This window comes from Hibiscus syriacus, unplaced genomic scaffold (assembly GCF_006381635.1).
Source record: "Hibiscus syriacus cultivar Baekdansim isolate YM2019G1 unplaced genomic scaffold, ASM638163v2 tig00111834_pilon, whole genome shotgun sequence".
NCBI classification, from domain to species: domain Eukaryota; kingdom Viridiplantae; phylum Streptophyta; class Magnoliopsida; order Malvales; family Malvaceae; genus Hibiscus; species Hibiscus syriacus.
In genome coordinates, this window is record NW_024063192.1 from 72,076 (window position 1) to 95,247 (window position 23,172).

The 23,172-nt window shown below is 37.6% G+C and overlaps 1 protein-coding gene across 1 annotated transcript; it reads left to right on the forward strand.

Annotated features, from left to right (window-relative positions):
* The first annotated feature begins 10,825 nt into the window (after positions 1–10,825).
* LOC120171604 (histone-lysine N-methyltransferase ATXR3-like) lies at positions 10,826–23,102 on the forward strand. Its single transcript, XM_039179286.1, is given in 24 exon segments — positions 10,826–11,025; positions 11,240–11,635; positions 11,638–12,044; positions 12,046–13,015; positions 13,018–13,072; positions 13,074–13,580; positions 13,583–14,262; positions 14,799–14,984; positions 14,987–15,150; positions 15,236–15,790; positions 15,877–15,977; positions 16,359–17,418; positions 17,544–17,615; positions 17,801–17,911; positions 18,010–18,110; positions 18,834–18,933; positions 19,018–19,113; positions 19,280–19,447; positions 19,544–19,669; positions 19,784–19,837; positions 20,208–20,455; positions 20,538–20,648; positions 21,880–22,177; positions 22,635–23,102. Coding segments are annotated over 23 exon segments (6,597 nt in total). The 5' UTR covers positions 10,826–11,025; positions 11,240–11,385; the 3' UTR covers positions 22,812–23,102.
* The last annotated feature ends 70 nt before the right edge of the window (positions 23,103–23,172 follow it).

Sequence of the window (23,172 nt, forward strand, 5' to 3'; positions counted from 1 at the left end):
CGTATTGACCAGTTAGACGATGATGAGCCAACAGAAAAAATTGTGATTACTAGTCAGTATTCGAAATTTGGTCTTGGTCAATATCCGGACTTTGATATTGGTCAATACACGGATTTTGATGATGTTTCAGAAGAAGAAACAGACCATGCGTGTAATGATATTGATATTGGTCAATACCCGAATTTTGATGATGAAACAGCCGTTGCCGAAGAATGTAATGTTGATGATAATGAGGAGGAAGTTACGACTGTGAATGAACATGTTGAACATCCATTCTGTAATTCATATAATCCTGAAGAAGAAAAGAGAAGAAAAAGTCCCCGAAGAAAAGAAAATGCCACGGGCGTATAACTGGAATATGCCAGAATTACTTCAGATACCGGAAGAAGAGTTGATAAAGAAAGCAGTTGATTGTTACACAAAAGTTATTCGTATCAAGAAAGATGATTGTTTTGATACAAAGGAAGACTTGAAGATAGCTTTATATACGAAATGTGTGGAAGATGGCTATCAACTAAAAGTTAACAAATCAAGCAAAGATCGTTTCGAAACAAGGTGTATGATTGACAAAAACTGTACGTGGCGTATGATTGCAAAGAGAATAAAAGATTGCAAAATGTTTCAAGTTAGGACTTTTATTGATAAACATACATGTTCAAGAACCCAAGTTTTTCCTCACCATAGACAGGCAAACAAAAAGGTGTTGGGTGGTTTTCTGGCTGAGTTAATGTTTTTGAATGGCAGGGTATATCGGGGACATGAAATTATGACTGACATGAATGCTCGGTTCAAGATTAGTATATCATATTCTCAAGCTTGGAGAGCCAAATGTTATGCCTTGGAATTGTTGAGGGGGTCGCCAGAAGCATCGTTTGCCCAACTGCCGGCTTATTGTCACAATTTAAAGCTGAAAAATCCTGGGTCGGTAACTCATATCAAAACAGATAGAGATGGACGCTTTGAGTTGCTGTTTATCGCCATTGGTGCTACGTTAGTAAATCAATATAATTTTGTTGACTCATTTTTGTTAGTTACATGCATTTCACATTTAAATGATTATATTTCTTGTGTATATTATTTTGTAGATTCGTTCGTTTATTACTTGCATGCGCCCAGTTATTATAGTTGACGGAGCACATTTGAAAGGTCGATACCTTGGAGTAAACTATTAGCAGTAGCCATGGATGCTAACAATGGGATATTGCCAATAGCTTACGGGGTTGGCAAATCTGAAACCTCTGATTCATGGACATGGTTTATGGGGCATCTTAGGGATTGCATAGGTCCTATTAGCAATCTGACAATCATATCCGATAGGGCAAACTCAATTGACAACGCTGTTAGAAGGTGTTTCCCAGATGCTTTTCATGGACTTTGTGGTGTTCATTTGTATAGAAATCTAAAATCAAGGTCTGCTGGTATAAAAAAGCACAAATGGACATACTGGAAGGCTGTAAAAGCTTATCGGGAAGTGGATTTCAATAAACATATAAATTGTTTAAGACGTGTTTTGCCTCAGTGTGCTCAAACACTAGAAGATGTCGGGTTTGAAAGATGGTCAAGAGTACATCAACTTGGAGCAAGATATGGTTTCATGACGTCTAATAGTGCAGAATCAATCAACGCTCTAAGTCGTCATTCCCGGAAATTACCCATTACTATGTTAATGGAGTTTTTTCGAGCCTCTATTCAACAGTGGTACTACAAGAAAAGAAACCATGCAGGTATTATTTCTTTGAATTCGTAACTTATCATATTTATATATTTTACTAAGTATTGTTTATTTAAATTTACAGGAACATTGGAACATCGTGTTACACCATGGACTGAAAAAAAGATAACGAAACGTGTTGTGAAGTCAACGTCATGGAGAGTTGAACCATGTTCAAACACTTTGTTTCAAGTACTGGATAATAACTTAAATGGGCTAGTCGATCTAAATGCAAAGACGTGTAGTTGTATGAAATGGCAAACATCTGGTTATCCGTGTGGCCATGTTATAAAAGTTGCTCTTCATTTAAACCAAGATGATTCAAGCGCATACGCTATGGATTGCTACACTACAGAAGTTTATCGACAGACTTATGCCGAGATTGTCTACCCTATTCCACATCCTTCTGAGTGGGACATACCAGATGACTTACAAACAGTTTTGCCACCAGCCATGGACAGAAGGCTACCTGGCCGACCAAAAAGTCACGATCGTATACCGTCTAAGGGTGAAGAGAAGAAGAGATCGACATGTAGTCGGTGCAAGGAAAGTGGTCATACAAGGTTGACATGTGGATCACCAGTGCCATCAAAATCATCTTTTCCTCTACCAAAATATGGATCCTCATCAAAATCCAAAGCTCATATGGTGTGAACTTTGTATTATGTAAACGTTGTTATTCAGTTGTATTATGTAAACGTTTTAACATTTAACATTTTATGTGTATTATGTAAACGTTGCCATCAAAAGCTCATATGCAACGTTGTATTATGTGGATTTTATGTGTGAACTTTTAACATTTTCAGTTGAATTAATGACTCAGGCCAACCATTTTGACTTAACCAACTCTTGTTATTCAGTTGTTATCACTATTAGGCATGCATTTGACTATCGCAACACGGAAAATACAATCGCAACGCGAAATGAAAATCCCAACATGAAAATCGCAATGCGGAAATGAAAATCGCAACGAGAGAATCGCAATGCGAAATGAAAATCGCAATGCGAAATGAAAATCGCAACGAGAGAATCGCAATGCGAAATGAAAATCGCAATGCGAAATGAAATCGCAACGAGAGAATCGCAATGCGAAATGAAATCGCAATGCGAAATTAAAATCGCAATACGAAATGAAAATCGCAATGCGAAATGAAAATCGCAATGCGAAATGAAAATCGCAACGAAAGAATCGCAATGCGAAATGAAATCGCAATGCGAAATGAAAATCGCAACGAGATAATCGCAATGCGAAATTATAAACGCATTGCGATTTTCATTTCCGCATTGCGATTTTCATTTCGCATTGCGATTCTCTCGTTGCGATTTTCATTTCGCATTGCGATTTTCATTTCGCATTGCGATAGTCATTTTTGCCTTCAACATAATGCAGATTGAAATCAACAAAATCAACCATTACATTTCAATCAATTAAACAAGCACAAATAAGAATTATGTTCGCATCAATTACACAAATCAACTTTTACAAATCATCTTTTACAAATCAATTAAACAATCAAAATTGAATCAACTTTTACAAATCAATTAAACAATCAAAAAACAATCAATTAAACTATTGAATCAACTTTTGCAGCTCGACATCATTTTCACGCAGTTCACTTCTGAGATTAACCTGCAGAAACCAAACATTTGTTCAAACAACACTTTCTACGCAAATTATTGAATTCTAATTACTTAACCAAACATTTTCATTTATAAGTATATAAACTTACCAATTGTTTATGGACATTTTTATAACGCGGATGCAGGTAGGCAGCGTCTCGTATATATCGATTTAGCCATATAATGCCGAAACCACAAGCCTACTGCAGCTTTATCTCTATCGGTGGGAGGTAGATACTTGATGCTTCCCGTCGTCAAACGCTCCAACGCCAAGCATACGAGAGGACCACAATCTCCTCTGGCTCCGCTCGTTTGTTGTGGCGCGGTCTCGTCTCTAATAACTGTAATATTGAGCTTCTTTGGCTTCTTGTTTCCAGAACGAGTCCAATAATTGATCGCATCCAAGAATTTAGCCAAATGAGAGCTCCATCCCTTAATAACATCTCTTAAATCAGCCAATGATATGTAATTTATCATGCTGTCATACACTATTGTCTTAAGGGATGGGAGCTGAAGCTCGACGAGAATCCAATGTTTACGTTCCAAAACAGGGATAAACACCTGCAATCATAAGTAATAATTCATTCATTTGCGCACTTATTTCATAAAACCTTTAAACTCAATCTAAAATAAATACTAACCTTATCGACCTCCCACCATGCAGGATAAAGTTTAGCTTGTCCATTGCCCAAATCAAATGATTCATCTCGTGCATTCTTCAAGTGAACGGCGTGAAAAGACGTCGGCATTATTGTATATCGTATATTTTTATTTTTCTTAAGTTTTCTTATTATTAGAAGACGTGTCACCCACGCATCGATATGCTGTTTTACAAAAAAAGACATATATTAGTGACTTACATAAATTTAAAAAAAAATTAATCAAATTGAAATATAAGAAAAATATAAGACTTACCCCCCATCGAAATAGCCATTGTCTTCGACCCCTAATAATACGCCCCACCAAGGCCGTTCAAGCAACAAAAAGATATCATCGGTGAGCTTGCATATGTCAGTGAAACACCCCTTGCTCCGCTCATGTAGATAAAAATCAACTGCGGTCTTAGCCCAAAGGGTGTTATCCAAAATTGTGTCCGGTAGTTGTTCCCTCTCCTCTTCAGATACCGGTATGGTACTGGCCGGTAACTCATACGAGAGCCAACTCTCATCCATCATGTCCGGAACCGGTGGGGGTTTCTCAATACTTCGATATATTACCCCATGTGAATCGGGCTCTGGAATGGTGGGAGGGACCTCTTCAACGATGACAGTTGCCTCTTGAACGGTGGGAGGGGACTCTCGAGGAATGATATGGGGGGCCTCTTCAACGATAGGAGTGGACTCTTGAGGGATGACAGGCGAGTCGGGCTTCTTCTTGCGGTGTCTTCGCACTATTGGGGTGTACGGAGACTTAATAGCACGTGCACGCTGTCTGATGCGTGAACTCCGTCGTGCAAGCATAACCCGACGTAAAGCATCCACTCTATCGGGCCGCTAAATAATTAAATACAAAAATCAGTAAATAAACAGACATGATATTTAAACAGTGAAAACAAAGACAAATATGTTTCAAACTTGCATTGTATTCACCCAAGTCATTATTCTATCATAGTTCACAAAATGCATCAGATAACAAAGAAAAATATGTTTCAAACTAATACCCTGAAGTTAGTATTTGTCTTTGATTTGTCTATTGGTTGAAGTAATGCAATCCATTCAAGTTTCAATTTGCAGAAGAAGAAATAGTTTACTTTCGCAACACGAAACTTAAAATCGCAACGCGAAACCAAAATCGCAACGCGAAATGAAAATCGCAACGACAGAATCGCAACGCGAAATGAAAATCGCAACGAAAGAATCGCAACGCGAAATGAAAATCGCAATGCGATTTTGGTTTCGCGTTGCGATCTTGTCGTTGCGATTTTGGTTTCGCGTTGCGATTCTGTCGTTGCGATTTTCATTTCGCGTTGCGATTTTGGTTTCGCGTTGCGATTTTAAGTTTCGTGTTGCGAAAGTAAACTATAAATTCTTCTGCAAATTGAAACTTGAATGGATAAATTTACTTTCAACCAAAAGACAAAACAAAGACAAATACTATTTCACAGTGTTAAAGAATACACAGTTTAGCAGAATTGGCAGCAACCGAACAAATTTACTTTCAACCAAAAGACAAAACAAAGACAAATACTATTTCACAGTGTTAAAGAATACACAGTTTAGCAGAATTGGCAGCAACCGAACAAATTTACTTTCAACCAAAAGACAAAACAAAGACAAATATATTTCACAGTGTTAAAGAATACACAGTTTAGCAGAATTGGCAGCAACCGAACAAATTTACTTTCAACCAAAAGACAAAACAAAGACAAATACTATTTCACAGTGTTAAAGAATACACAGTTTAGCAGAATTGGCAGCAACCGAATAAATTTACTAAGCAATCTAAGTGAAATGGCTAATCTAAGTGAAATTACGAGTAAATTTATCATTAAGTTAAATATGGAAAATCTTAAACTTACCTCGTTGCGTAGAGTATGAACCTCATTCTGCAACGATACTATCATCTCACGTAGAGCGGCAACCTCACCACGTAAAGTTGACACCTCCACACGCCATGCACCATCGTTATCGCGTAGAGTACCGATCTCCTCACGCAAGGCATTGACCTCATCACGTAACTCCCTTGACTCATCCCGTTGAGGTGGAGGTGGAGAACAGGGAGATAGGAGTCGTGGCATCTTTGCCGGTCGCCTATCATGAGGTGATGGTGGAGAAGAGGCTCGATGATGTGACGGGATAGGTGATGGCTCTCGTTCTAGAGGTGTATAGTCGTCACGATCGGGTGATGGCTCTAGGTGAGGTGATGGCTCTCGAATTGGAGGAAGTGGATGCTGCTCATCATCCGTGCCATCAAAAAAACTCTGACTAGCTTGCCACCAATCAGTGGCAAGCTCTTCCTCCGTGGGTGACAGTCTTTGTAATGGAATGTTGGCCTCCTAAAATATAAAAACTCAAACAAAGTTAAACGTCTACTATTAATAACTTGTTTATATATTATATGAAAGTATTTGTGTTAACTTACATTATTTATTGTGGCATATGGTATTAAGTCTTCCCAATCCAACAGAGTTTTCCTCTTCCAGGAAATAGCCCTGGGAATATCATTTGACGTTTTTATTGCATATGTACGCATGCTGGGGAAAGCCTCGAATATCCAAATCTACAAACAATATAATAACAAAATTAGTAATTGTTAAATAATTAATTATAATTTTAGAAACATTATATAGAAATTCTTACCTTAAAGGCCCAAACAAAGCCTGACAAAGTGTATTTGGACCCATCGCCCCGCAAACTTTTGCGGTCATCAAAGGCAGACGACAACTTAGTCCAGGTAGCTTTCCATATATACGAACCCCACGGAAACAGATTCCATGCATTCAGGTCCTCTACCAATATTATTAGCTCCCGATGAATAGGTTGTCTGGCCTCTCTGCCTAAAAAGCCGGCATACACAAGTAGTAGAAGGCATACTCGGACAACATCGACGTCTTCCATCCGAGTGAAACCAGCTTTCTTATTAAATAATTTCTTCAGGTCGTCGACATGTAGGTTCGGCTTCTCCATTGACTCATCCGGAAAAACCCGGGATAACCATGATGGGCGGGCGATATGACGAGTGTACCGGCCTACATCATCGTGTCCGAATCGTAGACCAGTGATTAAGCAGAACTCCTTCCGCCCAAAGCAAGTATACGCTGGTGGAAAATGAAACCATATCTCTTCCTCACCACGTTGTATACTGTCGGGTAGATTTGATGTCATGGTCTGAAGCCACAAATGGGTCAAATTAGCATCTCCACCCGATGCTGTACTCTCAGCCATGGCCCGAAGCAGGTTTCCTCAAACAATTGTCTTTGAGCAGGTGAAAGCTTCTTTGCAATTGTAGTGGCCAGGCTGACTTTATTTCTCAAGGTCAATTGAGCCGAAAAAAATTTCTACAAAACAATAAACATACCAAGTTAGATATACCAAAAACTACACTGTGAAGATATACCAAAAACAATAAACATAAAAAGTAGTAGTTTATTCTTTAAACTAAAATTTGCAACACTGTTTTGTCTTTTGGTTGAAATGAAAATCGCAACGAGAGAATCGCAACGCGAGATGACAATCGCAACGAGAGAATCGCAACGCGAATGAAAATCGCAACGAGAGAATCGCAACGCGAAATGAAAATCGCAATGCGATTTTGGTTTCGCGTTGCGATTCTCTCGTTGCGATTTCCATTTCGCGTTGCGATTCTCTCGTTGCGACAGTCATTCTCTCGTTGCGATTTTCATTTATCTCGTTGCGACTCTTCTGCAAATTGAAACTTGAATGGATTGCATTACTTCAACCAAAAGACAGAACAAAGACAAAGACAAATACTAACTTGAAAATCGCAACGAGAGAATAGCAACGCGAAATGAAAATCGCAACGACAGAATCGTAACGCGAAATGAAATCTAAGTGAAATGGTTAATCTATTATTGAAATGACCAGTAAACTTATCATCAGTTTCAATATGAAAAACCTACAATAATGCAAACATTTCAAAATAAAAATAATTAAAAAACTAACCCTCGGAGGTTGATTTTCCATTTCTGAATATTGTGAGGGATTTCTGACCGTGAATGGTTGTGAGGGATTTCGCCGGAGATGGGGACGGAAATCTTCGGAGATGGGGACGGATTTCTTCGCCGTAGAGAGTGAGAGATGGAGATGGGACTGAGTTGTGATTTTAGGTTTTAGGTTATGAGTTGCGATTACGGGATTTTGTCTTAATATTCTTTTTGTAATTTGAAAATAAAATACGCGTAGCGATTATAATGGCGCTTTAAATATCGCGTTGCGATTTACGGATACGCGTTGCGATTTTATGTATTATCGTTGCGATTTACGGATACGCGTTGCGATATACGGATACGCATTGCGATTTACCCATACGCGTTGCGATTTACGGATACACGTTGCGATTTACGGATACGCGTTGCGATTTATGTGTTCGCGTTGCGATTTTCATATTCGCGTTGCGATTTTGGAAAATCGCAATGCGAATTTGTACTATCGCATCGCGATTTTCAAGAATCGCGTTGCGATTTTGGAAACTGATTTGCGATTCTGGAAACTGATTTGCGATTCTGGGGATCGCGTTGCGATTTTTATTTCGCGTTGCGATTTTGTTGGTCATTTTGGCAAATCCAAAAAAAGTTGGTTAAAATCGTATATTATAACTTTTTTTTGGTCACTGAGGCGATTTTCTCTTACTAATATCTATAAAGTAACAAATTATCTTTAAAAACTGGATATTCGACAGTGCCCTCAAGGTCAAGGACGTACGTGAACATATCCAGCTTGCTATACAATCCTTTAAGGCAGGGGTGGATGCACTAAATACACATGTTAAGTGCATCTTATTATTTTTAAAAAAATATAAAAATTAATTTAATATGATAAGAAAAAATATATTTTTTTACATACACGTTACTTTTTAAAAAATAAAAACAAAATTTTAAATCTCATCTTTAAATTTTTAAATCCGTTACTACTTTAAAGTTAAGTCTTTAAAGAGTTTCGTTTGAATTGTTTCTCTTGAGATAAACACATCTTCTAATGGTGCGTTTGATTTACGGAATGTAAGATTACCAGTGAGAATAAAAGATTACCAGGGAATAGGATTACTGGGAATGTTATATTTTGTGTTTGGTTGATTTAGCAGTAATGTAAAATTATCGTATTTGGTTAAAGGAATAAAAGATTATTGAAATGTATATTTGACCAAATTGTGTTTATTATATATTTGTATAATATTACAAATTGTAAAATATTTATATATTTTCTTTAAAAAATTAAATTCATAATATTTATATAATTTTTTTACAAAATTAAAAATATAAAAAAGGTTTAATAAAAGGGTAAAAAAAAATTTAACCCCTGAACTTCATATAAAATTTTAATTATAGATTTTTTTTTTGTAAATCTAAAATAATTTAAGGATGAATTTGTAATTTAATCTTCGTAGAATTTTTATTATTCAATGACAGAAGAATGATATTTTTGAAAATAAAAATAAAAAATTTAAGGGCATTTTAGTCTAAAATACCGGTAATGTTACAATACCTAAGGGAAGGGAGGTAATGACATTCCCGATAATATATCTCAAAAAATCTACTATTGATAATAAAATATTACCGGGAATGAGATTCCCGGCCAACCAAACATTAGAATGTGAGATTCCCATGGGATGGAAATCCTACAATCCTTGAACCAAACACCCGTAAAGGATTTCTACTAACACTATCAATCAAAATCCTTCCAACAAAGAAATTATCCATCATGGCAGAGACTACTAAAGTGTCATACGAAAATATATGTTTCTTCAATACCATTTGTTTAATAAATTCTATATTTACTTATACTTAACTATTTATTTATTTATTTGCAAATAATTTATCAAATATTTAATTCGTTTATGACTTTAAATAAGAAAATTAAAAATTAGATATAACTTGGTTATTTATAGACAAGTTTAAGCCTAAATATAATTTTCAAATAAATTTTGAATTCCTAGAATCTTAAAAACCGAATACCTCAGTGGAAAAAAGTGACTTCCACTGGGCAAAGCCCGGTAAGCACCAGGAGGCTATGGCGGCGGGGCTTGCCGCATGGAACACGATGACCTCGTTATTCGAAACGCCCTTTCACATCATTCACCTCATTTTCCCACTCTTCCTTCAATTTCTTGTTTGTTTGCCCTATTTTGTTTACTCCTCGTACTAAAGCTCTCTACAAATAGACGAAAATCCAAACCGCTCCTTGATCGACGTACTTTCAGAATCCCACTCGATGGTCAACGCCAGCGCCGACGCCGATAAACTCAGTATTGGGCGGAAGCTTTTCTCTCCGCCGTCTGTCTCCAGCAAGGCAAAACTGTTTGATTTGAGATTTAATTCTATGTTGTATTGATTCCTTCACCTCCAATTTATCTTCGTTTTTGTGTGTATATATATTATAATTTTAATAATTTTCGTAGAATTTAAAATAAGTAACCATTTGGTTATAATTAAAAAAATTCGTTATTATCTTATAAATCGATAGTATTTTTTTTAACATTTTACAATGAAACTAAAATATTATAATATGGTTCTTATTTTTCATATTAATTAATCAATTCATAATTTTAATATTTTTCCTTAGAATTTTAAATAAAGTAATTCTTTGATTATAATTTATTTTAAAATTTTCAATCGGTTGAGGACTCCAAGTTAGAAGGCGGAAGAGGGACAAAGAGCTAAAGTGTTCAAATTTCCGAAAAAGTCCTCAGCAGTATCATACGATTCAACATACGGTCTAACTTCTCCTTTCGCAGTTCTCCTGGTTTCTACTGTAATTCCTAACAACATGAGGGGCATTATCGCACTTTCAAAATTCACCCCCTTAAATCTGTAAATAAAAAAGAGGGATTTGATAGAATGTTTTTCTTTCTTTTTTATTTTATCTAATTTCTATTGTTTTTTCTCTCTCTCTGTTTGTTTGGCGCAAAAGATTTTCTGTTTTCCACAGCTCTCGAAGCTCGTCGTCGATCTGTTCTTCACGTTTGTCGATTCTTTTGTCTCACGATTTTCCCGCGCCTCCCGATTGTTTGTTCTCTCGGTAGATTCTTTTGTCTTGTTAATTTCTTACTTAATTATAAACATTGTTTCTTTTGTCAATTCCGCGGTGTTCCAAACTCTAGAAACCGTGTGGATTTTCGAATGCTTCTATTTTTTCTTCTATATTCCTTGTTTTCTTTTTTTTTTTAGTGAAACCCTGCATTGATTTGGTTGACGTGGTTTCCTGGCGGGTTTTTGTTGCTGTGGCGAATTAGGTTAATTTCGGAAGGAGAAGATTTGAGGAGTTGGAAAAGAGGGAAAGAAGTTTTGCGACGTAGGAGCATCGATAGCCCCGAGAAAAGGAGAGACGTCTAGGGTTTGAGAGAAGTTGGAGAATTCGGAGGAAATTGTGGAGACTTCCATGGGCGATGGAGTTGCGTGCATGCCTTTTCAGCAGCATCAACATCAGCATATCATGGAGATGTTTCCAGTTACAGAAAAATCGCTTTGTCCCAACAATGAGCTCACTTCAAAGCCTGTTAATATCAAAGACAACGCGGAGCAACAACAGCAGCAGCAGAAGCAACATGAACCACAACAGCAGCAGAAGCAACCGGAACCACAACAGAAGCTGCCGCGAAAGAAGAAAAAACTCGTTAATGTTAAGAAAGTAGTGTGGCTAAGAAGAAGGTGGGATCGACAGCAGCAGCAGCATCAAAAAAGAGTGATTTGGTAGTTAAAGCAAAGAGTGAAGCGGCACTGAAAAACAGTAAAGAGATTGATGAAGGTGAGAATTATGGGCAGAAGGAGGAAGTGGAAGAAGGTGAATTAGGGACTTTGAAATGGCCGGGAGAAGGGGAGAATGTGGAGGTTGGGACTGACTTGTCAAAAAGTGGGGAAATTGAGAAGGGAGAGATTGTTAGTGATAACTGTAGGAAGGCAGAAGTAGTCAAGGAAGATGTTGTTTCTGAGGTGAAAGCGGAGCCAGAGAAAGGGGAAACTGTATCTAAGAAAAAAGGGGGGCTGATGAATGGAGGGATTGTTACAGGTAAATGGAGAAAAGGGGATGTGGGGGAAGGAAGACATGGTTATGGAAAAAGGAAGGAAAGGAGAACCTGAAAAGGGGGAATTTGGGTCATGGAGATGTGCCAAAGATGACCTAGAGAAAGGAGAATTCATTCCTGATAGATGGCATAAGGGGGACTTAATGAAAGATGAGTACAGTTACAGTAAATATAGGAAGTATGAGTTCGGAAAGGACAGGAGCTCGAAATATGAAATTGAACGTACACCACCTTCCGGAAAGTACTTAGTTGATGATCTTTATCACAGGAAGGAATTCGGTAGAAGTACTGTGCATACCAAAAGTTCTTCCAGATGTGAAACTAGCCTGGAAAAGACTTCTAGAATCAGTTCAAAGATTGTGGATGAGGAAGGCTTGTATAAGAATGAGTACAGCAATGGTAAGAACCAGGGGCGAGAGTACCCTTCTTCTGGTAACAGGTTGAAGCGGCATGGTACTGATTTAGATAGTAGTGACCGCAAACATTATGGAGATTATGGGGACTATGCAAGTTCAAAATGCGAGAAGCTCTCCTATGATTATGGTCGGTCCCACCCAGAGCTCTATTCACGCCGCTCTGTTGAGAAGTTCTATAAAAATTCTTCTTCATCAAAAATGTCTTCATTGGAGAAGTACTCTTCAAGACATCGTGAATCCTCGTTGTCATCTAGGGTTGTTTATGATAAGCGTGGGAGTAGTCCGGCACATTCTGAGCGGTCCCCACATGATAGGATCAGGAATTATGATCATAGGGACCGGAGCCCAATTCGACGTGAGAGATCCCCATGGGACAGATCCCCATATGCCTGTGAGAGATCCCCATATACCCTTGAGAAATCCCCATATGCTCGTGATAGATCCCTGTATGCTCATGAGAGATCCCCATATGATCGAAGCCGTCACTATGATCATAGAAACAGAAGTCCTATTAATGCAGGGTGGTCCCCAGAGGATCGAGCTAGATTTCATGATCGCAGAGACCGGACCCCAGCTATATGGAACAGTCTCCCCATGATAGGAATAAGACCAAAAATCGAAGAGACAATTAAAAAAGATGTCTCAAATGAGAAGCGTGGCTCAGAATATGGTTCTAAAGGGCAAGAAGATAAAGTCAGCCGGAGGGATCATACTGGAAGAGACTCACATTCCTCAGCTAAGGATTCTCAAGATAGGTCCAGTGTGCTCAATTTAAATGAATCAGATGAAAAAAATAGCGTGTGTGAGTCCAATAAAAAAGATCAATCCCTAAGTCCCAGTGTAAATCGCCAAGAACCTCCTCTTATTAATGGGGCGCCTCCTGAAGAGCTGCAATCAATGGAAAAAGATATGGACATATGTGACACACCACCTCACATTCCTGTGGTGGCCGAGTCAGCCGTTGGTAAATGGATTTATCTTGATGCTTTTGGTATTGAACGTAGGCCTTCAAAATTATGTGACCTTAAGGAACTTGTGGAAGAAGAGGTTCTTTTCTCTGATCATTTAATCAAGCATTTGGATAGTGATAGGTGGGTGACCGTTGAAAGTAGTGTTCTTGAAGAGCTTCTCATTTCTACAGTTCCATAGCTTCTCCCACAAAAGCTCGAGTGAAAGAGAGACCTTCTTCAAGATCTGTCCGATCACACTTTACAACTGGTGATATCAAGAAATTATCTGCAGAAAGTGATTCATTATCAAAAGCTGTTAATGACCAACGCTTGAAAGGATCGTGGAAGTTGTTTGCATCCATTAATACTCCTAAAGACCATGTTTGTACTGTAGATGAGTTGCAGTTACACTTGGGTGAGTGGTTCTACCTTGATGGTGCTGGGCATGAAAGGGGACCTTCATCATTTTCTGAACTTCAGGTTTTGGTAGATCAAGGAGTTATCCCAAAATATAGCAGCGCATTTCGTAAATATGATCAAGTTTGGGTTCCAATCACCTTGGCTGCTGGAAGTCTTGAAGCCACTGCATGGAATCAGCCTGAGAATGCTGCACCATCTTCTGATTCTTCTGGAACTCTACTTTTAGATTCACAAGGTGTCACTGTTAGTGATAATAATGCAAGTTCCAGTTCATTTTACAGGCTACATCCCCAATTCATTGGATATACCTGTGGGAAGCTTCATGAATTGCTAATGAAATCGTTTAAGAGTCGGGAATTTGCTGCAGCCATAAATGAGGTTTTAGACCAATGGATTAGTGCAAAACAGCCAAAGAAATAAATGGACAAGCATTTTTATCAGAAAACAGGTATACTAACAATTTTAAATGCTACATGAGTCTATGTCAGGTTTGACAGAAATATTTTAATTTATAATGAAATGCTAGAGCTTTTCACAAGTTTTGCGGGTAGTGTTAAGGCATTTTGCAAAATCTGTCACTTTTCTAATATATAAAAAATAGACACTTATTGGTTTAATTTAATATGATAATCACGTTCAAGATGCTTTTGTAGTGAATCTTCTCTTAAAAGCAATATGTAATTTTACTTGGTATAGGCTAGAGCTTTTCTGTCATTTCCTTTTCCATGTCTCACTTTCTTGGATTTTTGGCATGGCATTTTGGCTATTATCGCATACTTGCAGTTGTCAGGGTGCATGTGCTTGTAGATATGCGTGATAACATATTTAAGTTGACAAGGGTCCTTGGTTTGTTCTTGAACTTGGTGAATAAGAAATTTGGATGTGCAAATTTTAAATTTTTTTCATAATTTTGTAAATATAGGAGACATTTGTTTATTTTTATTTTTTGTATGTATGTTGTTGAATTTTGGCCTGTAATTGCAGATAGTGGAAAACGAGCACGGATTTTGGTTAATGGAAGCGAAGAAGAGTATGACATTGAAGATGAGTTGCAGTCAATCCGAAAGGGTGAGGTTGAATTTGAAGATTTATGTGGTGATGCAACCTTCCATGACCAGGAGAATGCTTGTTCCATCAGTGAGATGGGGAGCTGGGGCTTGTTGGATGGTCACGAGTCTTCCATTTCTTGAGATCTGACATAAAGTCCCTTGCCTTTGCTTCTTTGACTTGTAAACACTGGAGAAGTGCTGTCAGGTTTTACAAGGGGATTGAAAGGCAGGTTGACTTGTCATCTCTTGGTCCTAGTTGCAGTAACTCTATAGTGAAGAAAATCATGGTATGCTTCATGGTTGTCTAAATTACTTGTAAAAGATTTTTTTCCAACTTTACATTTCAGGCTTAATATAATTCTTTATTTGCAGAATCGTTATGACAAAGAGAAGATAAATTCCATGATTCTAGTTTGTTGCACAAGCATAAGTCCAAGCACACTTGAAGATGTTCTTTGTGTTTTTCCTAGTTTATCTTATCTAGATATTAGAGGTTGCGGCCAGTTTGAGGAATTGGTGGTCAAATTTCCCAATTTGAAGTGGTTCAAGAGTAGAAGTTTGCATGCTATGACGACATTGGATGATTCTAACTCCAAAATAAGGAACCTGAAACAAATTACTGAGAAAACTTCATCTGGCCTTAAAACAGGCCTGGGGAATGCTATAGATGATTTTGGTGAATTGAAGAGCTATTTTGAAAGTGTTGACAGAAGAGACTCTGCAAATCAATTATTTCGCCAGAGTTTGTATAGGCATTCAAAGTTATTTGATGCCAGGAAGTCGTCCTCCATTTTATCCAGGGAAGCTCGTATCAGGAGATGGGCCATTAAAAAATCTGAAAATGGGTACAAGCGAATGGAGGAACTCCTTGCTTCTAGTATATGGGATATCATGAAGGAGAATATATCTGATTTTTTTGTGCCCAAGGTGCTGTGGTCTTATGCTTTCTTTTGTGTTTTCTTTTTCCTGAATTATGTTTAAAAGTCAAATTTTTGCTGTCATTTGGTTATTAGGTTGCACAAATTGAGGAAAAAATGAAAAATGGTTATTACATTGGACATGATCTGGGTTTTGTTAAAGAGGACATCAGCCGGATGTGCAGGGATGCAATAAAGTAAGTTTTCTAGTTGCCACTTTTAATTCTCCATTTGATAATTTGTATTGAAGATTATTTCTAAGTTGTAAAGGCTTTGAATCATCCAAGCTGTAGTCATTTGTTAACTTGTTGGGTAATGTGTTACCCAGTTAGATTTTCTGAAGGTTGCCATGTATAATTGTATATCATTTCTTCTTAATGAAATTTAAAATGTGATTTCTTTATATGACTAGAGCATTTTCTTTCCCTTCATAATATTTATTTATCAAAAAAAAAACATGAATTGTTGATTTTGTACCTTCGTTCCCGTTCTTTATTTTTACTGCGATACATTCAGCATTTTTATCTGATAATAAGCTAACTCTTCCTCTTGTTTTTATACCACTCTGTTGGATGTAGAGCAAAGAATTGTGGTGGTGCTCGAGACATGAATCGCATAATTACTTTATTTATCCAGCTTGCCACACGTTTAGAAGAGGGTGCTAAGATTACCTCCTCTTATGAAAGAGACGAATTGCTAAAGTCTTGGAAAGATGACTCATCGACTGGGTTCTCAAGGTACAAGAAGAAACTTGTTAAGGCAGTCACTGAAAGGAAGTACATGAACAAAAGCAATGGCACTTCATTTTCTGATGGTGTTTTTGATCATGGGGAATATGCATCTGATAGAGAAATTAGAAAGCGGTTGTCCAAACTTAATAGGAGATCTCTTGACTCAGAAAGTGAAACATCTGATGAACTGGATCACTCCTCTGAGGATGGAAAAAGTGAGAGTGAGACTGAAAGTACAGCTTCAGATACAGAGAGTGACTTGGATTTCAAGCCTGAAAGTCGGTCTGTAGAGTCGAGAGGGTATGGATACTTCATGGCTGGAGATAGTTTCGATTCTATGGCTGATGATCGTGAATGGGGTGCTCGCATGACCAAAGCCAGTTTGGTTCCATCTGTCACTAGGAAATATGATGTCATTGATCAGTATGTTGTCGTAGCTGATGAGGAGGATGTGCGGCGTAAGATGCAGGTATCGTTGCCAGAGGACTATGATGAGAAGCTGAATGCTCAGAAAACTGGCACTGAGGAGTTGGATATGGAACTTCCTGAAGTCAAAGATTATAAACCCAGAAAAGAGCTTGGAGACGAAGTTATAGAGCAAGAAGTTTATGGAATTGATCCTTATACTCACAATCTTTTACTTGATTCCATGTCGGGCGAGTTGGAATGGCCTTTAGAGGATAAGCGATCTTTTATCAAAGATGTTCTCCTTCGAACTCTGAATAAGCAAGTTAGACACTTCACATGCACTGGGAACACTCCAATGATGTACCCCTTGAAGTCTGTTGTAGAAGAAATCAAAAGAGTTGCTGAGGTGGACTGTGATAAACAAACAATGAAAATGTGTCTAGGTATACTGAAAGCCATTGATGCTCGTCCTGATGATAAATATGTTGCTTACCGAAAGGTATAAATGTGCTTCATATCTCGTACTATTTTCTGTTCTTTATTCTCATATTTAATAACATTATGTGGTTTTTCTTGTTCTATTGTTTTATGATTTGGATATTGACATTAATTATGCTTTATTAGGGTCTGGCTGTTCTTTGCAACAAGGAAGGTGGTTTTAGAGAAGAAGATTTTGTTGTAGAGTTTTTGGGAGAGGTATGGATTTGGATTATTTTTCAAACAGTTTCATTTAACTACACCTTATTGCAAATAATATAACTCTTTACATTTTTTGAGGTATTTAACTTACAGCTATATAAAAAATACCCATTTTTATTTTCAGTTCGCTAGTTATTTTGTGGCTTTTGAATAAAATCTCTTTGAAGTTTTAATTTCTACAGGTTTATCCTGTTTGGAAATGGTTTGAGAAGCAAGATGGTATACGGATATTGCAGAATAACAGCAAGGATCCAGCTCCTGAGTTTTACAACATCTACCTTGAGAGGCCAAAGGTTTCCACTTCAATATGTCTTGTGCTAAATGTTTTTCTGTGGATGGTTAATTTAATTTCTTTTTTGAAATTGTTTGCTGCTTGTCTCTTATTTATCAGGGTGATGCTGCTGGATACGATTTAGTTGTTGTTGATGCCATGCACAAGGCAAATTATGTGAGTCGAATTTGTCATTCTTGTCACCCTAATTGTGAAGCCAAGTAAGTATATTCTGTTGCTCTTTTTGGTCCATGAAGAATTTTAAAGCAATATATCCAGTCATTTTCTCTCTTTCCCCATTTCCCCTAGTTCGGGAACATTTGAACTTGTATAGAGCAGAATAATTCAAACTTTTTTAATATGGAGTATTATGCTCGTCAGTGTCTTTTCTTATGCTTTATATTAATAAATTATATACTTGATGTTTGTCACATGTATGATTGTTAGACACATTTAACCTATTGCCACTGAAATTCAATTGTTTGTACTCTGTTTTGAGCTTTTGCACTGAAGGTATGCTTAAATCAGCTTGTGCAATGTCTTTGGATGCCTAAAAGCTGAAAAGTGATTGATCACATCAAAAATGTAGCATTGATGTTATACACAATTGAAATTTATTGTGATAGACGTTTTACTAGTATGAACGTTATCCTCTGGTCCCAAATAACATATCCTTTCCCTTTTAGGACAAATTGTAGTTTAATCTGTCTCTCTAGTATCCCTTTATTCAATAGTTTAGTGATTATGTTATTTTTTGGTGCATAAAGCTTTTTTCTATTGGCATGACCTTTTCCTCCCCTTTGCCTGTAACTTATGATCCTTAACAAACTTAGCCTAGCTACAAATTCATAGTACCAGACCTTTTCCTACTCTCTAGTTCCTTTCATAGTACCAATATATTGTTTCCTATATTTTATCTATTAACTTCCTTTTCTTGGATGCAGAGTTACTGCTGTAGATGGTCAGTACCAAATTGGAATCTATGCTCTACGTCCAATACGGTATGGCGAGGAGATTACATTTGATTATAACTCCGTTACAGAGGTTTGAATCTTCTATCCTTCCAGCTTTGTTAAACAAGATAATTTGTATGTTCTTATAGCTCATGATTGATACTTGTCTTATCAGAGCAAGGAAGAATATGAAGCATCTGTCTGTCTCTGTTGTAGTCAAGTTTGCCGTGGCAGCTACTTGAATTTGACCAGTGAAGGTGCATTTCAGAAGGTACACATTTTCGTGATGATTTTTTTTTTGAAGAAACTAAAATGATAATTTCTTTATTGGCTGTGAAAACAAAATTATATGTTCCTTATTGCCTCCTGTTGAATCAGTTGACCTTTTCTCGTTTGAGTTTCGAAAAAGTTGTTATAGGAATTTTGTTGTTCATCAGGTACTGAAGGAGTGGCATGGCATACTGGATCGACAACAGCTAATGCTGGAAGCTTGTGAACTAAATTCTGTATCCGAAGAAGATTACCTTGAGCTAGGGAGGGCTGGCCTAGGCAGCTGTTTACTGGGTGGATTGCCTGATTGGTTGGTTGCATACTCAGCTCAAGTGGTATGCTTTTTGTTTCTGTCATGTCATTTCATTGCCTCATTTTTGGAAGTGAAAGTGGGGAAATTTTATTCTCCTAACGTTTCCTTTCTGGAGTAGGTGAGGTTTATAAATTTTGAGAGAACAAAGCTCCCTGAGCAAATTTTAAGGCATAATTTGGAAGAGAAGCGGAAATACTGTATAGATATATCTCTTGATGCAGAGAGGAACGATGCTGAGATTCAGGTATGTTGCTGTCTTTGTGCCTTTGCTTATGTCTACCCATGTTTGTTTGGAGCTTTTTATGCTTTGTTTTAAAATTTAAATGCTTATTGTATACTTTCTTGCTGAATGAGATAGGTTGAGGGCGTCTATAACCAGAGGCTTCAGAATTTGGCTATAACTCTTGACAAGGTGATTACCCTCTGTCTCTGAATAACATATTTGGCTGTAATATTTTTCAAATACTCTCCTACATGATAAATTATGGTAGCGTGTAATGTGATGGGGCATATAGTAATCTGTACTTCGAAGTGGTGTTTATTATTTTGAAGAGCTAAGCTTTAAAAAAAATTAAGTTCACACTTCTCAGAATTCATGGATTACTCTTGTTTTCGTTTGGTCTAATGGTTGGATGGTAGTCATCTTTATGTTTTGAAATCATTACATTACCATTAATGATATCAAATTATGTAGAGGCTAGTCCTGTATTATGAGAGAATTATATACATGTTGATCATGTTATACTATTATCCTTATGTTGTTAATTCTGGTGTTGTTTTAGGTGAGGTATGTAATGAGATGCGTGTTTGGTGACCCCAAAAAGGCTCCACCTCCCCTAGAGAGGCTCAGTCCTGAAGAAGCTGTATCCTTTCTCTGGAAAGGCGAGGGGTCACTTGTTGAGGAGCTTCTTCAGTGCATGGCTCCTCATGTGGAAGATGATATACTCAATGATTTGAGGTCCAAGATTCAATCCCGTGATTCATCATGGTCTGACAACATTCTTAAAGAACTTCAGAGATCTTTGTTATGGTGAGTGCATTGTTCTCATTAAAGGCGTCCCCATGCTGTTTAATTTCAGTAAAGAATCTTCAACCGTTTCTTTGTTTTGAAGGTTGAGGGATGAGGTTCGGAATCTTCCGTGCACATATAAGTGCCGGCATGATGCCGCTGCTGACTTGATCCATATTTATGCTTACACAAAGTGCTTCATAAGAGTTCGGGATTTGTTCATATCGTGTTTGGTTGTTTGGGATCTATGGAGCAGTTTCTGGAGGTTATGGAGAATTTCGTCAGTCTTGCCTAAAGACCCAATCTCTGTGCTGTGTTCTTGGTCGGACATGAGGCCGAAGTCAATTATTTGGAGCTTTATACCGGGGTAGTTCTATGGTCTTTTTGGAAGGCAAGAAACTCGGTGGTTTTTGATGATTGGAAATTGGACATTCATTCGCTTTTCTTCATATGCAGATTTAGATTGGCTAAATGGTTCTTAGCTAAAAACCAGAACGTTATTATTCCGGTTGATTCACTAGTAGGGGATCCTACACTTGCTGATAAGCATTATACTAGTGAACCGAAAAAGAAGAAGGTTCAGGGCTGGCTTCCTCCTCCTCTTCATTTCTTTAAAGTCAACGTTGATGGGGCAGTTAGAGGGGACGGGATGCTGGGGGGAATTGGGGGTATTTTAAGAGACTCAGAAAGTAAAATTCTTGGGTCTTTCTCGCACGCCGTTGGTCCGGGTCTTCCTCCACTCGTAGAGTTGAAAGCCATTGAGAAAGGAATTGACTTTTTTCTCTCGTCAGAATGGGCGATGAAAGGAAGGTTAATTATAGAAAGTGATTGTAAATCAGTGGTGGATTGGATCTTGCTGCCGACATCATCTCCTCGTTTTGTTAGTTCGTTGGTTCAGAAAATTGTTTCCTTAATTTTGGACAGGGAGATCATTGTTAGACATATTCCGAGGAGTTGTAATTGTGAGGCTGACACCTTAGCTAAGCAGGGGATTGGATGAATATTTTAAATAGCCTTAGAGATTTTTTAGTAGGGTTGTTGGTTTATTGAGATTGTTGGGGCTGTGATAGTTTCGTTGTTGGGTATGGGAGGGCTGGTCGTATAGGGGAATTTGTTTTTTTTGTTCTGTTATTTTTAAGGTTTTGTTTGCTTGTCTTATGGTTGTATCTTATGTACTTTGGTTATGATCAATAAAATCCTAAGGCACTCTTTTCCTTCTTCCGCTGATTAAGGAGCTTCTCTAAAAGATCCTTTAATCAAGAAGGGGGTTTTTAACAAGGCTTGTAATTCTTATAAAAAAAAAAGAGTTCGGGTGAGTTTTTTACTATTATTTTTCTGATAAACCTGTTTTGTGTATGTGTGAAAGGGGGAGAGGGAGCAGTGAAGTAGAGAATGCTATTGTCGTGTGTATCTTTTGATCCAATCAATCATTTTTATGGACAGGGATACAAAGCAGTAACATCTCCCCCCGTCTACATTAGTCCTCTTGACTTGAGCCCCAAGTACTCCGACAAGTTCACAGGTCTGCAGGAATATTGCAAGACATATGGTGAAAACTATGGTTTGGGGCAGCTGATATTTTGGTATAACCAGACCAGAGTCGATCCAGATAGCAGCCTGTTTAGAGTAAGTAGGGGTTGATTGTCATTACCTGACATTGGTTGCTTCTATTCCAAGGTTCAGAAGCCATCAAAGCATCTTGTTTATGGCCCAAAGACTCTCAAATTTATGCTGTCCTGTATGGTAAGCTTCTTTCATCCATTTGTGATGACGCAAATGCTGTCTTGAATTCTTTGGATTTCAAGTATTCATAATACTCCACATTGCTTCCAAGTTGGCCATTTTGTAAATTACTTGGATGATTTTTGTGCATCATTGCAGAGTTAGGTTATGCTGATACGTTCATGCTCTGGGGATGAGGGCTATCTATTTAATACTGTTTTCGATGACATACCTGAATTTCTAACCTGATTATATTGTGAATTGGATGGTCTTTGATTTGCCAGTGTATTTGTTAATTACCCTTAAATCACGAATAGAGAAGTAGCATTCCCACAGTTGAATTGTATGTAGAGGACCGATAGTATTTGACTGGAAAGTTTATTGCCATCTATAGGAACGTGCACTGGTTTACAGGAACTCAATGGCTTCTGTTTTAATATGGTTCTTATAAAAAAAAATATGGTTCTTATTGGTGCAGGAGAAGCAACCCCAGAGACCGTGGCCCAAGGACAGAATATGGACATTCAAAACTAGTCCGAAAATCTTTGGCAGTCCGATGCTAGATGCAGTCTTAAATAATAGTTCACCGGACAGAGAGATGATGCAATGGTTGAAGCATAGACCAGCAAAATTCCATGCAATGTGGGATCGATGAGACAATTTGCTGAAGGGGTTTTGAGTTTTAGTGGGGGAAGTAGTTAGTATTATTATTATTAGCCAATACGTTTGTAAATGTTTTTGGAATGATTCGTCAATTTTAGCTTGGCAGCTACCCTTTCCCCTTTAGAGTGGTAGTTTGGGCAATCATTCCAAAACACCATTTCTTGTGCCCTTTTTTTCCATATCATTCTTATGTACAGTTTTCATCTTTGTATTTTGTAATTCTTTTCGTTTAGCAGGGCCTTTGTTTCCTTATTATAAAGAAAAGTGTTCCGTTTGTGTTGTCTAATGTATTAACATCATTCATTCTTGGAATCTCAACTCAGCTAGTTCAGGAGCTAATTTAAAGCCATGAC